General features: G+C 52.6%; 2 protein-coding genes across 2 annotated transcripts in view; both read left to right on the top strand.

The window, feature by feature from the left end:
* The first annotated feature begins 3,805 nt into the window (after positions 1 to 3,805).
* LOC119103268 (ras-specific guanine nucleotide-releasing factor 2-like) lies at positions 3,806 to 9,401 on the top strand. The gene is made up of 4 exons (XM_037226733.1): positions 3,806 to 3,816; positions 4,133 to 4,330; positions 7,532 to 7,662; positions 8,986 to 9,401. The coding sequence occupies exons 2-4, from the start codon at positions 4,244 to 4,246 to the stop codon at positions 9,146 to 9,148; spliced, it is 381 nt and encodes a 126-aa protein (XP_037082628.1). The 5' UTR covers positions 3,806 to 3,816; positions 4,133 to 4,243; the 3' UTR covers positions 9,149 to 9,401.
* A 4,659-nt stretch (positions 9,402 to 14,060) lies between these two features.
* LOC119102333 (uncharacterized) overlaps positions 14,061 to 22,960 on the top strand; it is an 11,792-nt gene continuing 2,892 nt past the window's right edge. Inside the window, exon 1 of the mRNA XM_037225701.1 lies at positions 14,061 to 14,069. Coding sequence (XP_037081596.1) covers positions 14,061 to 14,069 — 9 coding nt within the window. The remainder of the gene's footprint in view (positions 14,070 to 22,960) is intronic.

Raw genomic sequence — 22,960 nt, 5'->3', positions numbered from 1 at the left:
TAGATACTTTGTTACCTTAACCAGTACACGTATTTCCATAAGTGCGCAATGTAAGGTTGTACGTTCCTATCATATCAAATGTATTGGTTTCATATGTCGAAACTGAGAAGTGTGTGTGGATGTGTTTGGTAAGAAGGCCATCCGTATGTGCCTGCCACCACCATTTCACTGTTGTTTCAAAGCCTACCTGTTATATTTTTACAATTGGATGGCCCGCTTTTTTAGTTAAATGAAAATTGATTTAACATGGTTAATCAGAAAACTAGCTTGTGTTGTTTTAAAATGGAGCCGTTGAGATTTTCCAGGTGTCCTGAGTCACTCTGCTTCGGAATCAAGGCCATTAAAAATATCTGGAGCGCCATGTCCTGCCGAGTTGAATAATGCAAATAATACAATTTATTAAAATTCTGTCAGTCATAATGGCAAGACTGCATCTTTAAAACCGAAAAGCAAACAACTGGTGCCCATAGATTGCGCTCCTTTCAACCAAACGTAGAAACAAGCACATGAGGCCAAACTGCAGTTGCCACTCGAGGGGCAAATAGGCGCAAAACAAGTGATAAGCCTACCGGCCGCTGTAGCGCGCAAGCCTTTCATCTAACGAGCCTCAATTAAGAGTGATGCTAAAGTTCCTTCCTTTCTCACACAATCTCTTTGGTCCGGAGCCTCTTTGGATTTATAACTACTCAAAATCGTCTCCTTGCTGAGGATCACAAAAGGGTGCGTTGCATCTACCCGTCGGTACGAGCCATGGGCTGGGTGACCACTTCACTCAATTTCACACAATTACCAATAATGGGTGCCGCAAAGTACAACGGTTCACTATGTCAATGCGTAGTATTGATATGGCATGAGACAATTCAGCAAATAAGTCGTAAGCCATTCAAGTTCTCACGTGACGCTTAGAACGTCGGGCGGATATCTGATTGATGCTGTTACATCGAGTCGTTTGTGTATTTGCAATTGTTAGGCTAAATGGTTTGGACTGGCTTATTGGATTGCAGAGCTTATTAGAGTACATTATTGTTTTGTGAGGGATCCAATTAAGTTTACCGTCGCTTTTGTCAAAGCGCACTTTTCCAAGCTTGTTTTAAGCCATCCGCAGTGAACATTTTACCCTCGTTTCATTTGTGCATCGTGTACAAGGACGCATCCGTTAAACTGATCATCCGAATTTAGCCCTTGGTGCAACACAACGCTGGAAAATGCTGAGAATTTCGACCATCATGCTATGATAAGAGATCTTTTATCTTCTTATACGACTGATGCGAAAAAACGCCAAGTAAAATCCACGCTTTATGTAGCCACTTGTCCAAAAGGCATATCGTCCAACTGTGCTACAAAAGAAATTGGGCACAATGCACTGACCTCACTCCATCCGTGAACACAACGGTTCGCTGTTCCTCAGGGGTTTGAAAATAATGGAAAAAACAGCCCTATACTCCGTCCTACCCACGTCTAGTTTACCCATTCTTTTTAGCTTGTAAGTGTTAGTTAATTGTAATTATTTAACACGGAGGCGTGATGCCTAAAAAACCATTTGCATGTTTTTTATTCTTCTCTAAGGATTTAAAGCAGCACATTCAACAACCTGTCGGCCATTCAAGGTCTGAAATGAAAATCACCGCATTTTGTGTTATGCCGGTTTATTGCTTCTTCGTGTTTGCCTTGCTGCATGCCATACTGTCCGAAAAAAAACACTACGGCGAAAAAAGTTGTCCTTGTTTTGACCTCTTCCAAATTCCTAGATTTCCGACGCCACCTAAAACAATACAGCCATGTGTTGCAGTCCGACCTCGAACGCTGCAGTCAACACCAGCGTCGCCCGTATTTTCTGTCGACGCCCTCTGCTTACAACGCTGAAGTGTGCGTGACGGCTGGCGCTCCAAGCCGTGCCGCGCCCCCCCCCCCCCCCGCCCCTCCCCCCGGTAAACCAAGTGCGACTGTCGTGCCGTCGTCCGGAAGGGAGGGGGAGGGGTAGGGGCTAAGAGGTCCTGATGGGCCGATGGCATGCAGCAGGGCGAGCGATTAGCCCCCACCCCAGCACCGGTCACTAATCGCCCCCTTGCCGTCCTCCGCAGGGAGTTCCTCTGCCAGAACTGGATGAAACCAGAGAAGATGCAGAAGGCTCCACACATCGTCATGATCACCAGACGCTTCAATGAGGTACACGTGAGGGAGTGAAATATATGTAATATTCTTCTATGCGTGGACACAGCATAGAGATCAAAAGTACCTAGATAGTTACAGAAAGAGAGAGAGAAGAGAAGAGAGAGAGAGAGAGAGAGAGAGAAGAGAGAGAGAGAGAGAGAGAGAGAGAGAGAGAGAGAGAGAGAAGAGAGACAGACAGACAGACAGACAGACAGACACGAGACAGAGACCGAGACAAGACAGAGACGAGATAGAGCCAGAGTCAGAATCAGAGTCAGAGTCGACAGAGACAGAGACAGAGGCAAGACAGAGGCAGAGGCAGGGCAGAGGCAGAGGCAGAGGCAGAGGCAGAGGCAGAGGCAGAGGCAGGCAGAGGCAGAGGCAGAGGCAGAGAGGGAGGGAGGGAGGGAGGGAGGGAGTGAGGGAGTGAGGAGAACGACTGCAGTGTGCGTCTATTGGGTGCGTGTGCTGAAATCAGCCAGCATGATAGGACGAGAGAGCTTAATAGTGAATCAGTTCGGTCGTCTGCGATAAGATGGATGCCAGAAGAGGGATAGGGATTGATAGAATTCTAGCCTTTTCAATCGATGGTAATTACGAAGGGTACTTACGTCATTATCTCTAAAGAAGTTCGGAGTGATCCTCGGGGATTTTGGTTCTAAATCTGGCCTTTGTGGCTGATTAGCTGTTGTTTGGATCCGAGAATGGTCGGAGAAGAATTCGTGACTGACTCTGATCTCTTCGGCGTCTGGGTTTCGGATGCACTCGGGAATGCGTACTTCAGTACGTGACTTGAGCACATCAGAATACACATCTAAGTGCAGTAAATGGGGGAAAAGCACCAGCGCGGTTACGATCGGTGTTTGGAGCGCACCAGTCATTTGGAGCACATGAGGCGCATGTTGTGATACAGGGCAGGATAAGTTGGTTGACGATGGTACAGGGATATCAAGCAGGCGGATCAAAAGAACCATCCTGCCTGCTGTGACTCACCAGCCTCAAATGTGAAGACAAACGGAGATTGGAGCGCAGTTTCCGTCCACGCTGCGCAATCATTTCAGCCAACACCCTTCCAAAATAATGTCTGGAACGCTCGCATATGGAATTAACATTTATATGGTCCGAAAGAAACTTTAAATCAAAGAAAAAGTTCCAAGACCAAAACCCTTGAAATATCTCTGAGGTGCTTCCAGGAGATAGGCCCACTCGTTGCTTGCATTCATTCTGTTTTCCTGCTGCATGCCTGAAATGCTCGAAGCTTTCAAATCATCGATCCTTTCCTAGTCACAACACCTCCCGTTCGTCTTTCTTGGTTCGACAAAGGTGCTCTTGGCGAGCGGCTCGCAAGTAAAAGCGAAAGTGGTAACTTTTCTGGAAGTAAATAACGTTCCCTCTATGCGATCGAGTCGGCGGAGTTTCGCGGAACGTTCCCTCAGCCGGTCGTCGTGATGTATCTGCTCTCAGATGTCGGTACTGGTCGTTTCGTCGATCTTGAGGAACAAGAACTCATCGGACCGGGTGCAGGTGATAGAAAAGTGGGCGGCTGTGGGCGACATCTGCCGGTGTCTGCAGAACTTCAACGGCGTCCTGCAGATATGCGCCGCCTTCACGAACACGCCCGTTTTCCGTCTCAAGCGGACCTGGGAGAAGAAAGTCAGCAAAACGGTGCGTTGGACACGGTCTTGACCGTGTGTGGTTGACTGTGCGCTGCTAATGGAACGGACTGGTGTGGGTCATATTTCTAGGTGCCACTGGGGTCTCCTAGGTCGTCTATGTCTAAGACGTAAGCCCCTAGGTGTCTTTCAATATGGTAGTGGCCGGAGTTTGGAATTTGACGCGTTCCTTCGCACGTCTGTGCCCACGTCTCTTTCCCCCACGTCCAGCAGTAGGTGGTGTAACTCATTGTTCCTAGCCGCAGCACCATGTCGGGCAGTTCACCGCACCACTGGGCTGTGACCCCGCCCCCCCCCCCCTCCCCCAGACCAAGCAGACCGTCAGCCGACTGCAGAAGCTCGTCTCGTTTGAGGGCAACTTCCGCAACCTGCGTGACACGCTGCACCGCTGCGACCCGCCGTGCATCCCCTACCTGGGCATGTACCTGACCGAGCTCAGCTTCATCGAGGAGGGCACGCCCAACTTCACCGACGACGGTCTGCTCAACTTCGCCAAGATGCGCATGGTGAGGGCGCTCGGCCGCTGGCAGGCGGGGGCTCGGCCGCGCTCTCGCGCCGGCGCGGCATTCGGCTGGCAGATGAAGACGGGTGATGTTGTGGGCCAATCAGAAAACGCATAACAGGATGAAAGAGCTCGTGCGTAAGTGTTCATGTATTCGTGAATGGTGCTCATCAGCGTGTCGGAGATAATTTGACACCGAGACGACCAGAGAATCTATACTTCCGACGAAAGCATCGAGTAAATACTCGTCTTGCAACAAATGTATCCCATCTGTACACTTGCCATGATGTAAGATCTTCCGATAAGACCTCAGGTCACCGAGTGTGACGTTCGCCTTTTTGCGTGCTTGCTGCTTAGTCTTCTCCTCACATCAGGCACAGCTCAAGCAGGCCCTTAAAACTTGAGCCTAGTATGTGTTTGTGCAATGTTCAGGATGAACTTCGGCGAAAATCAGGTAAGTTAGCCGCCTGCGAACTAAAAAACAAATTAAAAACAACAGACGGTGGCGGATGGACTTTGCGCAACGGCATTGACTCAGTATTACGTTTCTGTTTCTGCGGCGACCCACCTCACCATAACGCGTTATTTGAGCCCAGTCTTTGCCTAGTACTTCCACGCAGTACGGCACTCAGCTGCTTGTCCCACGAGAGCACGCCGGACTAGAGCTGCGGTTTCACCTGTCACCGTACCCCGCTGCGAGCTCGCTTCATCGTGACGACCTCTGCGCCCATGACTTCACCGTGCTTCGGCGCCGCCGCACAGACGTCGGTCCCGTCTGTTTCATCACGGTCCTGTCTGTTCCGTTATCGGTCCCGTCGGTCCCATCGTCGGCCCCATCTGTCCCGTCGTCGGTCCCGGCGGTCCCATCGACGGCCCCGCTGGTCCCGTCGGTTCAGTCGGTCTCGTCATCGGTGCCGTCGGTCCCTTCGGCGGTCCCGACTGGTCCGTCTTCGGTCCCGCCATCGGTCCCACCGGTGTCGTCGGTCTGGTCGTCGGTGTGGTCGGTGCGGCTTCCTTCGCCGCGGCTGGCCGCCGCCTGCTTACTAGTCAGCTTTTGAAGACTTCCTGCCAAGAAGTTGTTCATTGATCATGTGGACGCGTGCTGACGGGGCGGCGCGCCTGCACATTGATCAGGTGATGAGCGGCGGCGGGCGGCGGCGGCGGGCGGCCGCCGTACGCGCGCGCGGTGTCGCCCGCCGCCGGGATGTGTCCGATAAATCAATGGCGCCCGGCCAGCGCCGTCGGACTCGGACCCCGCTGCCTCCACCTCTCCCGGGGCGCGACTCCGCGCCGGCCGCGTGGCCATGGTGCGTCACCCGCGCCTGCCGCCGTGCCGGGCGGGCCTCCTCCGGGGCCTCCGGGGCCTCCCGGGGCCTCTCCCGGCCTCCCGAGAATCCCGCCGTCACCTCCGTCAGACACGGGCATCGTGACCTGCAGGGGGCTGAGGGCGGGGCCTGTTGCGCTGCGTGTCAGCCTGGCTCATATTTCTTGTTTGATCTTGTTGGTGAGAGCGCCGAGTATCGCGTTAGTGCTGGCGAATTGATGCTAATCCTCGGACATGCCATGCGGCAGTCACCAGTAGCGGGCCTATTCAGGATGTATAGCCGGGTGATGATGGATTTGGATCTGATAACATTGATGGCAAGGAAGTCGGAAATGAATTGTTTGTCGGGTCTTTTGATGCAAACCGTTCATGTGTATTTCACAAAAAGTTGCGTTTTTAACTGTGCGCTGTGTGCACACGGCATAGCATTACATGGCCAGTTCTTATCTTGTGATGTCTGTAGCGGTAATTGTACCGGCCACGTTTGATGTACACCGGGCATTACACTTTTCCTGAACATTGGTCACGCACTGGTCAGAAATATCCTCCTACTATCTTGATCATGACCCAGCAGGTAGTAATGCAAGGAGCATTTATCGCCCGTGATGTCAGTGTGACATGAGAACAATGAGTACCGGAACCGTAGGAACACTCCAAAACCTTTTCAAAGAAGGGTCTTTCTGCGCAACGTAACAATGTCAGGTAAAGTTGTTAACTTTCCAGGTTAAGTTTGAGCTTCTACGAATTGTGGAGAACACACTCAACGTTACCAAAACTTATTGAAAAGAAATTGCACAGCTTCACACAAACTGCATATTGCTTGTGTACGCTCTGCTAGGCAGCACGGTTTTGGCACAAGCGTTAAGGATAAACTGGTCTTGTCATGACGATGTCGCGTGTTCAGAAAATGGCTGTGCGTGATGTTTTACTCCCCAGTGGCGAGTAAACTGTATTTACCATCAGTGTAATTGAAACGATCTTCCCATGAATGGTGTGTTTGACATGGAACAGTATTGGCCGACGTGTTTATGGTGTGCAACTGCTGGCGTGTCGTTCATGCCGGCATACCCAGCAACCCTGGCAGAGGAGAGTCGGGAATCATCCACTTCCTAAGCGTTTTTAATGTCCAGAATGAGCCGGAAAACGGCCATAATGCCGTCTGGAAACGAATGTCAACTTATGGCGCTCCTGAAAACTGACAAATGAGATTTGATAACGATGAATGATGTTGCCCTGGACCGTGCGGATGCCGTGAACTTTGGACCATGCATTGGCAACTGGCAACTGACGACCGGTGTCCCGGAGTGTGGATTCCGCCTCAGAAAATAGAGACAAGTCCCCATCTTCTGCGACTTTGGTATTGCGCTGATGACGTTCCACGGACAGATAAGCTTTTAAACGCTGGATATGCCCTCAAATTTTGTCCCCCGGTCCTCGTAGCGTAGCTGATGCCCCGATGGTTTCCCCGTTCGTGTCCTTGCCCTGTCTTGCCGTGATGGGCGCTCCACTGCTCGCGTTACTTCTCCCCACACGTGACACGGTCTCACCCCAAACGTGATGCGGTCTCACCCCAAACGTGATGCGGTCTCTCCCCACACGTAACACGGTCTCTCTCCACACGTGGCATGGCCTCTCCCCTCACGTGACACGGCCTCTCCCCACACGTGACGCAGTTTCCCTCTCACTTGACACTGTCTCTCCCAGCACGTGACACGACCTCTCCCAGCACGTGACACGGCCTCTCCCAGCACGTGACGCGGCCTCTCCCAGCACGTGACACGGTCTCTCCCCACACGCGACATGGCCTTTCCCCGCACGAGACGCGGTCTCTCTCGTCTCTCACGTGGCTTCCCGTTTCTCACGCGGTACCCCACGTCACAGATCGCGCACGTGATCCGCGAGAATCGCCGGTTCCAACAGACGCCGTACAAGATCGAGTACAACGCCAAGGTGTCGGCCTACCTACTGGATACGTCTGCGTGCGGCCTCAGCAACGACGACCTCTACGAGATGTGAGTGGCGCCGGTGGTCTGGTGCTGTATCTCCGGTACTGGTCTGTGTTTAGCGTACTCCGTCCGACAGAAACGTATCCAGGATTTTACGATGGAAGTACACACCCTTTTTCACACGTAAAAACAACGTGTCGTCGGTACGCATAATTGCTTTTTTTCTTTGCTTAGAAAAACATCGCACACTTCTAACGCATCATTTTACGTGTCTGTCACGATTTTTCACGCATAGGCACGAAGGTATTTGATAAGGGGACACGCGTCTCCGGTGCCCCCTCCCCCTCTCCACAAGCAAATACACACTTGAATGCGCATCTGCCGTTTCGCCGACTGTTCAACGTCAGCTCGAGGGGATGCGCCGAACCGTCTCAGTCACGGGGATTGTCGGTCCAGAGCGAGGCCACAGCCAGCTTGGTGGGATGTGAGACGCCGTTTACTGTGGGAGAGCTCCCCCAGTGGGCTGCTGATACGCCCATCCAGGCGGAGCAGCACGGCGATTAACGACACCTGTACACGGCATGTGCCAGTACTAGGCCGAGAATGGGCCGCTAGAGACGCCTGGATTGGTTTAGTGAAGGCGCTGGTGACCTGTTTACGAGATTGCCGTGATATAGGCGTGTATTTCCGAGACCGCCTTGCTGTACTGAAATGTGGATCTGCGTGTGTGTGTGTGTGTGTGTGTGTGTGTGTGTGTGTGTGTGTGTGTGTGTGTGTGTGTGTGTGTGTGTGTGTGTGTGTGTGTGTGTGTGTGTGTGTGTGTGTGTGTGTGTGTGTGTGTGTGTGTGTGTGTGTGTGTGTGTGTGTGTGTGTGTGTGTGTGTGCGTGTGGGTGTGTGTGTGGGTGGGTGTGTATGTGGGTGGGTGTGTATGTGTGTGTATGTGTGTGTGGGTGTGTGTGGGTGTGCGTGTGTGCGTGAGTGTGCGTGCGTGCGCGTGTGTGCGCGTGCGTGCGTGTGTGCGCATGTGCGTGTGTGCGTGCGTTCTCCCAAGAGGACTGATACATTCATCTGACGCCGTTCGCCCAACGTTTCACTCATCTCATGCTGCACGGACAGGTCTCACCCCCTCCCGCCCGAGTAAGCGCATGACGCTATGGCACGCTTAACTGTCGCCCTGAGTCTGTCCCGCAGTCTTGACCTGGCCGTGACCTGATCGTGACCTGGGCGCCAAACTAACCCGCTCCCTGGATCGAAACCCATGCCCTGACCGCTGACCTTTGACCTGACTCTTCGTCTGGCCTGTGACATGCTCCGTCACCTGGCCGTTGACCTGGCCCGTGACCTGACCTGAGACCTGGCCCGTGACCTGACCCGACCTTTACTGGCAGGTCGCTGTCGATCGAGCCGCGCACATCTCGCATCTCTTCGCTGACGGTGCCCACGAGCCACGGCGGCGACGGCGTGAGCAAGATCAAGCCGCGACTCTCCATGGGCAACCTCGGCCGGAACCTGGTGCCCAGCATAGACTCGCGGCGCAGCTCGTTCTCGTAGTGCTGCCGACGAGACGGCGCCGGGCGGCTGAAGGGGTCTGTCGTCTGCGCCGGGCAGGAGGGCTCCGCCCGCACCTCGTGGGCATCAGGCAGGCCGCCTGCCCGGGCGCCGGGGATATCGTAAGACGCGCATCCCCGCGCGGTGTGGGCACCTGGTGGCGGGTACCGAGGACTTCTGCAGAGGCTCCTGAAGGCGGCTCCCTGTCCCTGCCTCACCGTGGAGCGCCGAGTGTGGTGTACATACAGTGCCGTAGTTAACAGGGCGCGTGGGATACACCTTGCCCCCCCCCCCGGATTTTGATCGTTGGCGTGCACAATTGCCATGAAGTTATGCCTTCATGACGTTTCGCCCAGTGAACATATAGCGTTCGGACGTGGGGGGCGGTGCAGACAGTGCAAAAAGGCCAAAATGGCCCTCTGAGGTACTCATCATGAACTGGCTGTGGGGGCCGCCGGAAATCTGCACTGTTTTGAAGTGGAGCCTCAACACAGCGGCATTTTGTTAAGACGCTTAAGCCGCGTAGAGATGCCTTTCTCAGATCTGGCTCTTCCGACACACCCACTTTTTCTGGATCATGGCTGGTGACCCAAGGCCATCACTGGTCCTCACGCTGACTGAGCAGCGGAGGTTTCCGGCCCCCGTCAGGGGCAGCAACGCCACGCGCTCGAGGCCTCATATAGTCAAACACGCGAGACGCTCATCGCGTCATCTGAAAGCCGATTTTTTTGCGCAACACCAGGATAGCTATTCAGCACTGTGCGAAGTCCATCGCTTATCTCGGATGGAGTCTTGAAAGACTTGACGACGCGGGTCTTCATGAGATTACTGCCGCGGCCTCGCTGCCTAGCGCGATACGCGGCCATAGCCGCGCGGGGTGCGCTGGCGGAAGGCAATTTCAATAAAATCGGCTCCAGAAATTATGTGCCCCCCGCTGAAAACTCTCGACTGCGGCACTGTGTACATAAGTAGGTAGTTGCTCACCAGACGCGGCCAACGGGCCTCCACAGTCGTCCGTGGTATGTGGGGAGCGCGGAGCGTGCGCCCACCCTCTGTCCCGACTTCCTCCGGCTTATTAGTTGTGCTCGGTGGTTCCGCTCCGCCCGGGGGTCGGCACCCCACCGCCTCGCCCACCGGGGGTCGGCACGTCGGCGCGAGCGCCCCCCTCCCCCCTCCCCCTCCCTCCCCGGGTCCTTCGACCGGCGGCGTTGGCAGGCTCCGCCGACGTCGCGGTATTGCTTCTCACTTTGTGAACACCGGATGGAGAGTGCTCGGCGAGCTGACGGTGGGGGCGTTGTTTCCTCCCAGCAATGTCGAGGAGATTACCTGAACAGGAACTGTTGAATGATATTCGTAGAGGTTTGTGGGGTTGTGACACTCGCCGAGCCGGCGTCCACATACTCATGCATGCAAATATGACTGGTTGGAATTTACATTGGCGTAGGAGTGTTGTAAATATGGAATGAGATATGGTGTTTTATGTATTGGGCCGTGGATCCCCAATCACCGCTGTCAAACACCAACAAAATGCTGCCTACATGAAGGTTTCGATACCAAAGGATGGTGTGTTTCACACCGTGTAACATCGCGACTGAATATGGGTCGATGCGGTACATGTTGCATAATTGCAACGATCCATGATACAGTTTTCACATGTCTTTTGTTATCGTGTATTATTCAGGTGAATCCAAAAGGCTCTCACCCACTTTTCTGTCGTTCTCTGCTGTCTAAAGTGCGGGTGCGTGCAACACTTTTTGACGGTCAGTTTGTCCACTTTTGGCTTCACTGAGGTTTAATCTCGGTGTAATCATGCTCACTTCAAATGCATCCCTGTGCTCTGATCCTGCTGATTTTCACCAAAAATCGTTATCCAGAACATTTTATTAATGATTCCCGTGGTGTATATCTAATATTACGATCAAACAGCTCTGCCAACCAGCTGCGATACAACGGGTGACACATCTAATGGTGTTGGGCTGCATCATTCATTATTTTTCACAAGGTAAACGTCTTAGTTTGAAAATTTCATTTATAAGCAGCACTGACTTTCAATGCAAATAGTGCAGACTATTCAATCAGCAATCGATCATCCATTAACTCTTAAGGCAGATTTGCTTGTTAGTTTAGTCAGAATAACGTGAAACATGCTGGTCAAGGAGTAATTCACATTTGCAAAGCTGTCCAAGTATTTTAGAAAAAAATGTCCATTTTTCGTCACTAGCTTGGGCGGACTCAGGAGTTGCTGCAAAAGTCAGCTGATAGCCGCACACGGAAAGCTGCCGCCTCCGCGTCGGGAGAGTGGGGAGGCCTTTGATGGACCGAAATCCCGCCGTTGCGTCAGACCAAAGATGCCTGACATTGGCTGTAACACGAGACTAACCGCGCAAGGTAGCGAAATGTGATTCTGAACGACACAGAATCCAGGTATAATTCTCTGAGCTATTTATTTTTGCATGTTGCATGTTAACGGACACTAAATAATGCCGTTCATTGCCAGATTGCTGGAAAGGTAGACTAGTTTCCTTTCTTGTGTGAAGCGCAAGAGCTTTGGGATAGGCAAAACAACCTAGATGTGGGGGTCCTGTACTAAGCCTCACCAAAAAGCTTTAAAGGGGCGTTTTGAATGTCTTTCTGGTGCGGGTATGCAAGCCTAGCATGTTTAGTACCATTCCAGTTGGGCTGTCTTGTGATGCTGCGAAGTAGCCAGACCCTCAAGAATGCCACTGTGCTATTAAAGCTGCATGCCTTGCAAGATAAAAACGTTGGCAAATGGACCTACGCACGCCAATGTCGGTGCGCCGGGTCAGTACAACTACCTTGCATGTACCTTGATGTACTTTCTCAGCTGTGACTGACGTCACACTAACACCATGAGCTATGCTCAGGCAACACCCTCGTTAGTATAAGAAACAGTCTAGTTGGTTGCATGGCGTTAGTTGTTGCGAGCGGCACCCGGCGCTTGGCCGCCGCTTGGCGGGCCCGTTGTGCTCCGCCCGTATGCATTCTGCCCACTAGCTGCGCAGTGGCGCCTATACAAAGGTAACACTATGGTAACTGGATGCGCGGATGCGCGCGTGTTTGGGACGCCTGGCTGATCTTGCGAGGAGGTCTGGAAAATTAAGCAATAGTGTTATGATCTTGACCGAATGCCGACGATGAAATTTTTACATTTTGGTGTGGGATGTGTGACATCGTTGTACGCGTTATAAGTCCCATACTCTCTGTAGCAATGTGGGCCGTTCCCACCTGCCAAGCCGTGCCCCCGAACTTCTGGCCACTGCTGTCGTGTAAAAGTGAGAGCTTTGCAACGTGCGAAAGCCTTCGCTGAATAATGTACCGACACATAGAAGCAATATTATGTCGGATGGTGCACAGGATGCTGCCTCTTCAACTTCATCCAGATTCAATGTAACCATGGACCCTCCTCCGTCGTTCTCGCTATTTTGTCTGGATATAGATGACAATGCATCATGCTTGTACTGTCCCTGCATAATGGCTTTGTAGACCGGTCAGCAGCTCAGTTGGTCATGTATCGATGAGCGAAGCTAAATACTCCCCTCACGTTGCTGCTGCAGTATCCGAAACACCTCTTATTTCTGTCGTTGTTGATCGCCGGTGTCATCTTGCTGTTTATTGAGTGACTATGCCAGTGCAAACTTAGGGATCTGGCCAGACAGCATCCCCGCGCAGGAGTACCTTACCAGACTTTAAAATATTTTTGTGTGGAGCAGAATGGCCTTTAATGTCGTGACCGATTACTTTGTTTGCCAGTGTTCGCGAGTTGGTGCTTACAGCAGGATTTTGCTGGTAACATAAATGTGCCGTTTGCATATTCCGAATCCCTGCTGCTCGGTTTAAGCACTGTACATATGTTTATCATGTTCCATCAAAATTGTTCATCTCGACTATACCGTTTTGAATTTCAATAAACAAACAAACTAAACCGTGTTTTACCATCTGCAGCAAATGAAATGGCTTGTTTTCTATACGACATCAAATTCACAAGCGTTGTAACATCACTGCGGTCACAGCAAAGCGGGGCGAGCCTAACCCGACTGATTCGCTGAAGCCGAATTCAACAGATCGCTCTATCAACACTTTGCAGTGACGCCATCTGTTTCTCCTACTGCGAGAACAGACCGCGAAATTCCCTTGCGCTCCAGCGCGACCAGCCAGCGTTACTGTGTTACCAGGCAGTGTTACTGCGCGACCAGCCAGCGTTACTGCGTGACCAGCCAGCATGAACCCAACACAACGTCCCACTGAACCAGGCAGCGTTACTGCGCGACCAGCCAGCATGAACCCAACACAACGCTCCGAGGAATCCGCCTCACTCGCACTGACCTCTGGCTCTCGCGGCCGGCCCACTGGGGGCGCGCCGCCACCACCGCCGCCCGCGCACTCCAAAACAATCGATTTAGCCCGGCGCGGCGCGCGGACGGCGGCGGCGGCACACGAGGTCGGAGGCGCGGCCGTTGTGGTGCCCCCGATGCAGAGCGCCGCCCGGGCCGCGTGTGAGGGGCGCGTGGGCAGGCCGGGCCGCGGCGCCGCCTGATGCCCCGCCGCCGCCACGTGCCGGCCCCCGCGGGCCCGCCCGCTGCGCCACCGCCGCCGGCGCCTCTCTGATCGCCGCGACCATGGAGCCTTGGCGCGTGTTCCTGGTGGTGTTCTTCATTTTCATTTTCATCTGCGTGGTCACGTGCATCATCTGGTACGCGTTTATCCGGTCGGCCTCGTAGGGCGGCCGCCAGTGATGGCCCCGACACGGACTTGTGGTGCGCGTCTCCCCCTCCCTCCTCTGAACTGACCGACCAGCCGGCAGTGGTACCGGCTCCCTCCCCCTCCTCTCCTTCTCTTTCCCTCTCTCCCTCTCGCGCCCTCTTACCGCCTAGGACGGACACCGGAAGGAGGAGCCATGTGCCAGGTGAGGACGACAACTGCCCGAAGGGTCTCCGCGCGGGTGCTGGAGGCCTGCTATGTTCAGTTTACCTGACCGTCTAGAAAAGGGTGGCATCGATGCTGCGTCCAGACCGCCTTGGTCGGCCGGGTCAATACCAGCCAGCCATTCAGAGTGGTGTGCCAAAACATGTATTTTGCGAGCCTTTGATTTGCAGTCCTGAGCCCCAATCGGCGCGTCAAACAAACACCGCCGAGGCATTATCAGAGGCTGCATGCCTTTGGTATGATATAAGGACTTCTTGTTTTTCGGTCTAAATTTTTCAGGCGGTAACAACCTTGACAGGCCGCCTTCTTGGCTTCTACAGCATATTACCACTATCGATCAACAGGCTCAGTGCCGTCGTTACGAGTGTTTCATAGCTTGGGTTATGTTCGCTCGTAGACTGTTTTTCGAACAAAACAATCACTGAGCGGTCAGCACATGTGGCGCCAAAGTCTTCCTTCCATTCACGGTCATTAATCTATCAATGTTGCAGTCAAAGTACGAGTTTCGTCACTGCATACATGTATTTCTGAATTGTATTCATTATCGTTTGGTCCATGATCTATCATTTTCCATATATATATATATATATATATATATATATATATATATATATATATATATATATATTGTTATTGAATGATTTGTCAGAGCTAGAAATGATCAGCGATTTTCAGCTAAGAAAAGCAGTTTGATCCGCCGCTGTGCATGCCTGAGCATTAAGCTTGGCGTGACCATTATTCATGCCATGTGATGCACACGCATAACGAACGCTGAGTGTTACGCTAAGTCTACTCAATTGTAATCTTAGCTGTCAACTGGAGTGCATTACTTAACAAACGGCATTTGAGTCAACTGCCTGAAGTCGCAAACACTAAAAAGTCGTGTTGCCAAGATACATTGCGGCAACTTAAAATACAAATACATAGCGTCTTGTTTATATAGAATATGATACATAATCATGCTTAACGGTGGTGCAAACCTCAATGCATAAAAACTACTTTGAACATGGAGGGTTTGATCAAGAAACCCTGTCCTTTGCACGCATACGGTCTTGAAGCTACATTTTTGGCAGGCTTAGGAGGGACCGCGGCAAGTTTGCGAACTATTCTGGAAATACCGTCATTCCCACGGCATGTCCCGCCGTTGGTCAGCCGACCTGACTCAGTTGTGAGTTATCCCATCCACGCTGCTGAGCGTGGGCAACAGCTCATCACACTCGAGGCTTGACAGTCTGACGTCCGACCCGACACAGCACTGACTCAGTCGTGGGTTATCCCGTCCACGCTGCTGAGCGTGGGCAACAGCTCATCACACTCGAGGCTTGACAGTCTGGCGTCCGACCCGACACAACGCTGACTCAGTCGTGGGTTATCCCGTCCACGCTGCTGAGCGTGGGGCAACACCCCATCACACTCGAGGCCTGACAGTCTGACGTCCGACTCGACACAGCACTGACTCTGTCGTGGGTTATCCCATCCACGGGCAACAGCTCATCACACCCCAGGCTTTACAGTCTGACGTCCAACTCGACACAGCGCTGACTCCGTCGTGGGTTATCCCATCCACGCTGCTGAGCGTGGGCAACAGCTCATCACACTCGGGGCTTGAATGTCTGACGTCCGACTCGACACAGCGGGCACTCGTGTTATTGCGGACTTGTGCACTGTGACGTGACGATATTGTGCTGGTATCGCACGACCAACACTTTGAGGTCGTGTCAATTCACCACCGTGACTTGATGACCACCACTGAGCGTCATTTTGTGTAAAAGATGTTGCATTGACCGGGCTAGCAAGCACGATCAGTATGTATCGGGGTCATCAAGGATGCCACTCATTTCGTATAGTATTTTTAATTTTTAGCATGATAACAAGATGCGTCGCAAAAAATCAAAAATGGCTTGTGGGTGGAAACCACGAGAAAGTCAAACTTCATAAAGGAAAATTTCTTTCTACCATTAACCTGCCAGACTGTCAGGGGGTCCGGCTGCTCCTGCGCGCGCGTTCTCACACCAGCGCCCGCCAGCACCGTGTCGTCCGTTCTCAGACCAGCGCCCGTCAGCGCCCTGCCGTCCATTCTCACACCAGCACACGTCAGAGTGGTGTCGTCCGTTCTCACACCATCGCCCGTCGGCGCCGTGTCGCCCGTTCTCACACCAGCGCCCGTCAGCGCCGTGTCATCCGTTCTCACACCGGCGCCCTCCAGCACCGTGTCTTCCGTTCTCACACCAGCGCCCGTCAGCGCCGTGTCATCCGTTCTCACACCGGCGCCCTCCAGCACCGTGTCTTCCGTTCTCACACCAGCGCCCGCCAGCACCGTGTCGTCCGTTCTCACACCGGCGCCCGCCAGCACCGTGTCATCCGTTCTCACACCGGCGCCCGCCAGCACCGTGTTGTCCGTTCTCACACCGGCGCCCGCCAGTACCGTGTCGTCCGTTCTCACACCAGCGCCCGTCGGCGCCGTGTCATCCGTTCTCACACCAGCGTCCGTCAGCGCCGTGTCGCCTGTTCTCACACCAGCGCCCGTCGGCGCCGTGTCGCCCGTTCTCACACCAGCGCCCATCAGCGCCGTGTCGCCCGTTCTCACACCAGCGCCCATCAGCGCCGTGTCGCCCGTTCTCACACCAGCGCCCGTCAGCGCCGCATCATCCGTTCTCACACCAGCGCCCATCAGCGCCGTGTCGACTGCGGCGCGCGGTCGCGGACAAACAGATGACTGTGGCGACACGCGCCAGCGTATTCATATGCCCCGGGCACGTGTTGACGCAGGCCGGCGATATTGGTGCTGACGCGAGGTCATGATTGGTCCGGCCCGCTCGGTCGCGTCCCGGTGGCAGACCATGCGCGAGACACGCAGCCCATCACGCTAGGTCGGCCCGCTTCCGGCAGGTCCAATCATTTTTGCCAGCGTGAATGTATTTTGGATCAAATACATGTGGTAGGTGGGCTTGTCTTGGTGCGCGAACGCGGATAAATAAGTGAATGTGGGTTGCGCACAGTTTCACGTACATACATATATATATATATATATATATATATATATATATATATATATATATATATATATATATATATATGGTGGTATATATACCACCTGGCTGGTGGTATATACACCACCTAATTCCGTCAATATATATATATATATATATATATATATATATATATATATATATATATATATATATCTATCTATACTATATCTCTCTCCTCCGTCATCCTCTCTCCTCTCCTCTCTCTCTCTCCTCTCTCCTCTCTCTCTCTCTCTCTCTCTCTCTCTCTCTCTCTCTACTCTCCTCTCTCTCTCTTCTCTCTCTCTCTCTCTCTCCCTCATGATGTCCCACAACTATGCACTGCATTTAAATTGTCAAATATCTTACACACGGAGAACTGAACAACAATGTTAGCGTGGAATGAAGACGCAGTTTATTATATTGTTTGGCAACAAGAATAGAGCATTTGACAAAAGACGCTTTATCTAGAGCATGTGCTCATGGATTCTTCCTTGTCGCACCAGACACACGTCGGCCCTGTAGTAAGCCTTATACGCGACCCCTGCGGCACTTCTCGCTGACCAACAGCTTTCTTAAACTTTCCTTGCGCTCATCCAGACCTTTTGATCCTGATCTGTAAATACGCGCCTTGAGATACCATATAAAGAAGAAATCTAGAGAGTTATGTTTGCAATATGCGCTGGCAAACTGGTCAGGTCTCTCCTGGAGATCAATCGACCGTCCAGATGAGCTCGCACTGACTGCAGTGACGTCCAGGCCGTGTGCGGGGCCTCCTCGCGTCGCTGAACCCACTGGTGGGTTGCCAACGCACCTCCGTTCCAGTGCCGCGCAGAATCGATTCGGCATGAAGATATTGCGCTCAATATCGATAGCTGTGATCTCGCTGTGACGGCCCTGTAAGAAGGAAAGTTCGATGATGCTTTATCCGTTGAGTGGAGGGCAGCAAGCAGAGCTGCCTGAGGCGAATTAATCAAGGTCTTAAGAAGCAGCCCCATCGGGTGGACCTCAATCTCAGAACTGACAGCTCTGACGGTTTACTTGGCTGGGAGGGTAAAAATAAGCCTCATTCGGAAATCAGATATCGCCGACGAAGTCCTTGGACGGGCGCACTTCTGCTTCCACCAGCGACAAAAAGCCGACCGCTCCACCCGGTCGGTTTCTGCCAGTTTTTGGCGGGCAGAGGTCTTGTATGGATTCGGACCCAGAGCACTCTGGAGTATCCGGTGCGTTGTAAGATGACTTACGTGCGTCTCGGGAGTGGCACGCCGCACAGAAATTTTGTCGTCTGGAACACTAGCATTTCCACGTGTGTAATAGTTGGATGTGCCGACATTGTGTTCTCCGGCCCACAGACTCCTCTGTATTGGCTCTGGACTGCTGCACTAGCAAGAACCTTTTCGACAGCCATTACAATTTTTGATATCGCAGCGGTCTGGGTTGGATGATGTTTTTCATTTGGGCTGTGTCAAAGCGATTAACTTAGTTTCTGGGAGAAATCAAAGGGTCTTGATTCTTTCACCCGTGTTGGAATGATGCATCATCCAGAGCGACGTATTAAAAGTGACACAAAATGAAAACTTACTGCCTATAAATACATCGTATCAGATCGTGATTGCTGGGATATTGACTCACTTATTATGGGCACAATTGTGGTGCGTGATTGTGGGAGTACCCTGTAGGAACATGGTAGAAGCGATCGTACAATTCCGTTACGTCCGTGGCAGAGTCGCTCATGCTTGTTTCGTGCTTCACGTCCGTGTTTTTCACTGCGCCAGTCAGTCTTAGTGGGTACAAGTCTCCATGGTGTTCGGGCTTTGTCCCAACAATGCATCTGCGCCCCTCGGATATTCGTAGGGGCCTCGCGGCTACCAGTGGGATGCACCTGCTACCAGTGGGACGCACCTGCTACCCCGTGGGATGCACCTGATACCCGTGGGATGCACCTGCTGCCAGTGGGATGCACCCTGCTACCCGTGGGATGCACCTGCTACCAGTGGGGACGCACCTGCTACCAGTGGGATGCACCTGCTACCAGTGGGACGCACCTGATACCTGTGGAGGCACCTGCTACCAGTGGGATGCACCTGATACCCGTGGGATGCGGTCGCTTCGGTACTTTTCCAAATCAGTGGTGCTTTCCTGCTCGTTACCTACCCGCTTGTATTGTCTATCGGATCAGTTCTGAACTCTGAAAGATATGAAAACGTTAACGTTTTTTATTTTGTTCCTTGGTATTACTGCATGTAAGGTTAGCGCGAGCAAAGATTTATTGTGACTAGACGAGCGCAACAAGTGACCATATTTGGTGCTTCTTGAAGTCATTTCTCCCAAAGTTTATGTGTAACCCATCCATGTGGGTGCCCATAGCTTTGTCCATACCAAAACGTTGAATGACTTGGCTTCCCTCCCGGTTTTTATACTTTTGCTATGCACACACATTCGATTGCCGACTTTTGTTAACTCTGGCGAAGACGTTCGGAGTTTGAATCTACATAACACGTCTTCCCGTTACTACACACTTCAATCGTCTGATGTTTGATTTATAACGTTCCACAGCAATTATTTATAACCGACGCAGGGTGATTTCCTTCCCCGTATGGTGTGTCTATTGTATCAATTGGCACATTGCTTTAGCACCTAGAAGTATGTAACGCATGCCAAATCAATGTCAACCAGAGAAACAGCTGGCTGTGATTCTCCCTTGGTTCTGCACTAAGGTGCGTCATCAGAGACAAAACCGAGTTAGACAAAGAAATTATTTGGAATTGGAGGCCAAAAGTACACGGGATAGCAAAAGTTTTTCCTAAAAAAATGTAATTCGTGACGCGCGAATCGCTCATAATGTCGCTGTAGACCGACAGCCGGCGTTGCAGTCACCACACCCTGGGCGGCGTTGGTCGCCGCAAGTAACATGAAGCCGAGGGCGGCAAGCAATACGAAATAGCTTCGCGTATAAAAACGATAATGCGGAGCGCTCCTTAAGTCACCACAAAAATGTACCAGTCTAAGGTCTTATGTGCGGATCAGACAATGCCCGATTGATCGTCATACGGCAGACGCTTTGTGTGTTGTTGAGTATGAACCCATGAGAGGACGTTACTTAGTTCTGCTTTAGGCTTTCACTTCTCTAAGATAACACGTGTGCTGCAAGTAAAACCATGCGTAGCATACGACGCAGGGTATATTGCCTGGTGTGCAACTTAATACTTGTTGCAAGGTCCGCAGCCTGCACCACGGGTGTAGAGCGAGGGTAGGGCGACCCCATGCACATCTTGCTCCTGGCCGAACCTGTATGTTCGATACACCGGCCCAAACAGCAGCTGCTCACAGACCGAAAAACCCGAAACACGCTATGAAGGAGATCGCGCAGTAGCAGAAGTACCGTCGCAGCTGGGCTGTTCATATTGTCGAAGTTCCAGCTGCAGCTCCAAGCGTTTCTCAGCACTGCCCCGATGGTCTCACTCTGTCCTGCGGCACGTGCCCGTGTCGGCACGTGCACGTGCACTGCTGCACTAGTCGCTGCCAGGCTGGTTGATACGCGGCGCTGCCGTCTCCATCATGCGGGCTGCGCGTACCTCCAACTTTAATTGCCGCCGTGCTGCTGAACTAGAAGCAGAGGACGCAGAAAGACGCGTCTGCGGGAGCGCCAAGCGCTGTTCAAGCGGCCCGCTCTTCTGTCTACCCCCTTTCGAGGGACCGTCCGGCATCCGGACAACGGGCGAATGGAATGGTGCAGCGGGCAGCAGCGGGCTGCCCTTGTCGTGGCCTGCTGCTAAGACCACCTGCGGCAGACGCAGATACTGATAGTGATAAATAGTGGTAGAGTAAGTGGGCTGTGATAGAAGCACAAGCAATCATGGAATTGCTAGAAGACACCGTGCGTGTCGTGATCATGCATTTACATTGACCAACTGAGACATAAGATGTATAAGATTCGGGAGTTTGTATGATGGATTGAAGTCAGAACGGGAAGTCTGATACTTTGCGGATGTGGTTAGTTAACAATTACCAGCTTGTCTTCTGAACAGATCTCTCCTTGAGTTGACGTTTGGGAGAGTCTGGCCTTTGCCTGAGCTTGGCCGTGTTGAGGGCCATGCCGCGCCTTTTTCTCCCAAACAAGCTCCGTAACAAGTTGCGTGATTCAAAGTCGCAGCTACTGTTATGCGGGATGGCAGACCATACCGGCACACAGTGGCCGACCACGCACTGGACGAGGTCCTTCAAAGCGCTGCTGGCGGTCTCGGTGAAGGTGTAAGCTATGAGCTGGCGAGCGGCCCGTGTCAATCATCTGAAAGCAAAAGCGGATAGACTAGAGGAATTCGTTACGAATTGAACATTATATCATGCGAACATTATTGCGCTGCTTTAGTGTATGTAATCATTCTGACATTAAAGTCCTTAAATGCAGCGGAATACATATTAGCAAATATGTTATTAAGCATGAATCAACGAACAAATGATACGACCTACAATGACACACATATGATAATGAGTTGATGCTCAATGGTGAGCACATACAATACCAATGATGCGTGTAAAGTTTTAAAACATACATCGCTATGAATTCGAATAATGCGGTTGCATATTTACTTCGCGTGGTTCATTGGTCTAATTCAGCCGCAGGGCTGTCCGCTGTCCGGACGAGCCGTTTTGAACACCGGAGGCCAAACAGGTACAGCAGCTCCTAATCGGTGCTCAGCTGCTGGATCAGGTCAACCGGCAGTCTGGCAGACTTCCGCGGTATGGGCTCGAAAGCTAACACGTCCCTCTCCTGGCATCACCGGCGCACATCTTGCCGATGAGTCCAGAAAAAGATTTCGTTCCTGTGGTCGTGCCGTCCGAGCTCAGCAGCAGACGGAGGAGGTTCAGCTCATTGCCGTGCCGCTGCCAGATGAGCCAGTGCACGGATGACTCGATGGCCAGCTCAAACAGTCGGAACACGCCACCTGTCGTTCTGGTGTTGACGACCGTGTCGTCGCAGCCGAGCACATTGACGTGACCGTCGCCCTGCAGGCTCAACGGATTGTAACTCGTTGATCAAATGCAGGGCGCGGCTGGACTCGGACGTGAAATGAGTCACGTAGCGGCTGTCTGGCTCAGCGATGACAACCACTTGTTTTTCGACGCCATTTGCGTGGCTACGTGTGGTTCATGTAGGTCCTGCCTTCGCGGCTGTCGAAGTAGATGATGGTCAGACCTGACTGGTGGGTTGATTCAGCATTTTGATCAGTCGTGTTCTTTCTCGCTCTGCCTCCTGCGCGCCAGATCTTCTTAGAATCTACGCAGCCAGTCCATCTCAGCTGTCTTAATGGAGGGCGTCGATGACAGCAGTGGCGTGCCGGCTCGAGCCACCATAACTGTCAACCGCCAAAGCGGTGTTAGATCGTTAAAGTTGCGATCTGCAGTGGCAGCGGTCCCACCCGGAACGAACAATCAGAGTCGTCGCCACCTTATACCATGTGCAGAGCCGCATCAGAATCCGTGCTCTCGGCTGACTCGCCAGAGGCGAGACCACTTGGTCCCGAAGCAGGCTCGAGTACAGCACTAGCACCCGGCGCTGGCTCAACAGGCGGCGCAGGCTCAACAGCCGGCCGGGAGGCGACTCGGGTTCAGCAGCAGACACCGCCTCACTGGCGGCTGAGCCACGACGCCCTTGGAGCTATCTGACCATCCTCCGCACCTCGCGAGCCTCCCTAGTCACAAATGTGTCCCGGTCATATGACCCCAGGGTAAGCTTCCGGTGCCTGCACGAGTCCCTCAAGAACGCAAGCTCCTCTTGCTACACGCTGTAGGCGATCAGACATGGTGAGCCTCGCTGGGACTTGCACTTGTACTTCGCGACATCGAGAAGCTTGCTGAA

The sequence above is a fragment of the Pollicipes pollicipes genome, unplaced genomic scaffold, assembly GCF_011947565.3.
Source record: "Pollicipes pollicipes isolate AB1234 unplaced genomic scaffold, Ppol_2.1 Scaffold_5724;HRSCAF=6776_pilon_pilon_pilon, whole genome shotgun sequence".
NCBI classification, from domain to species: Eukaryota; Metazoa; Arthropoda; class Thecostraca; order Pollicipedomorpha; family Pollicipedidae; genus Pollicipes; species Pollicipes pollicipes.
Note: the sequence above shows the minus strand (reverse complement) of the source record. Positions and strands in the feature narration are given on the sequence as shown.

Coding starts and splice junctions, on each gene's coding strand:
- LOC119103268 (XM_037226733.1), top strand. CDS start 4,244: ATGTACCTGACCGAGCTCAGCTTCATCGAGGAGGGCACGCCCAACTTC. Junction 4,331..7,531: donor ACTTCGCCAAGATGCGCATG/GTGAGGGCGCTC, acceptor CCCACGTCACAG/ATCGCGCACGTGATCCGCGA. Junction 7,663..8,985: donor AACGACGACCTCTACGAGAT/GTGAGTGGCGCC, acceptor CTTTACTGGCAG/GTCGCTGTCGATCGAGCCGC.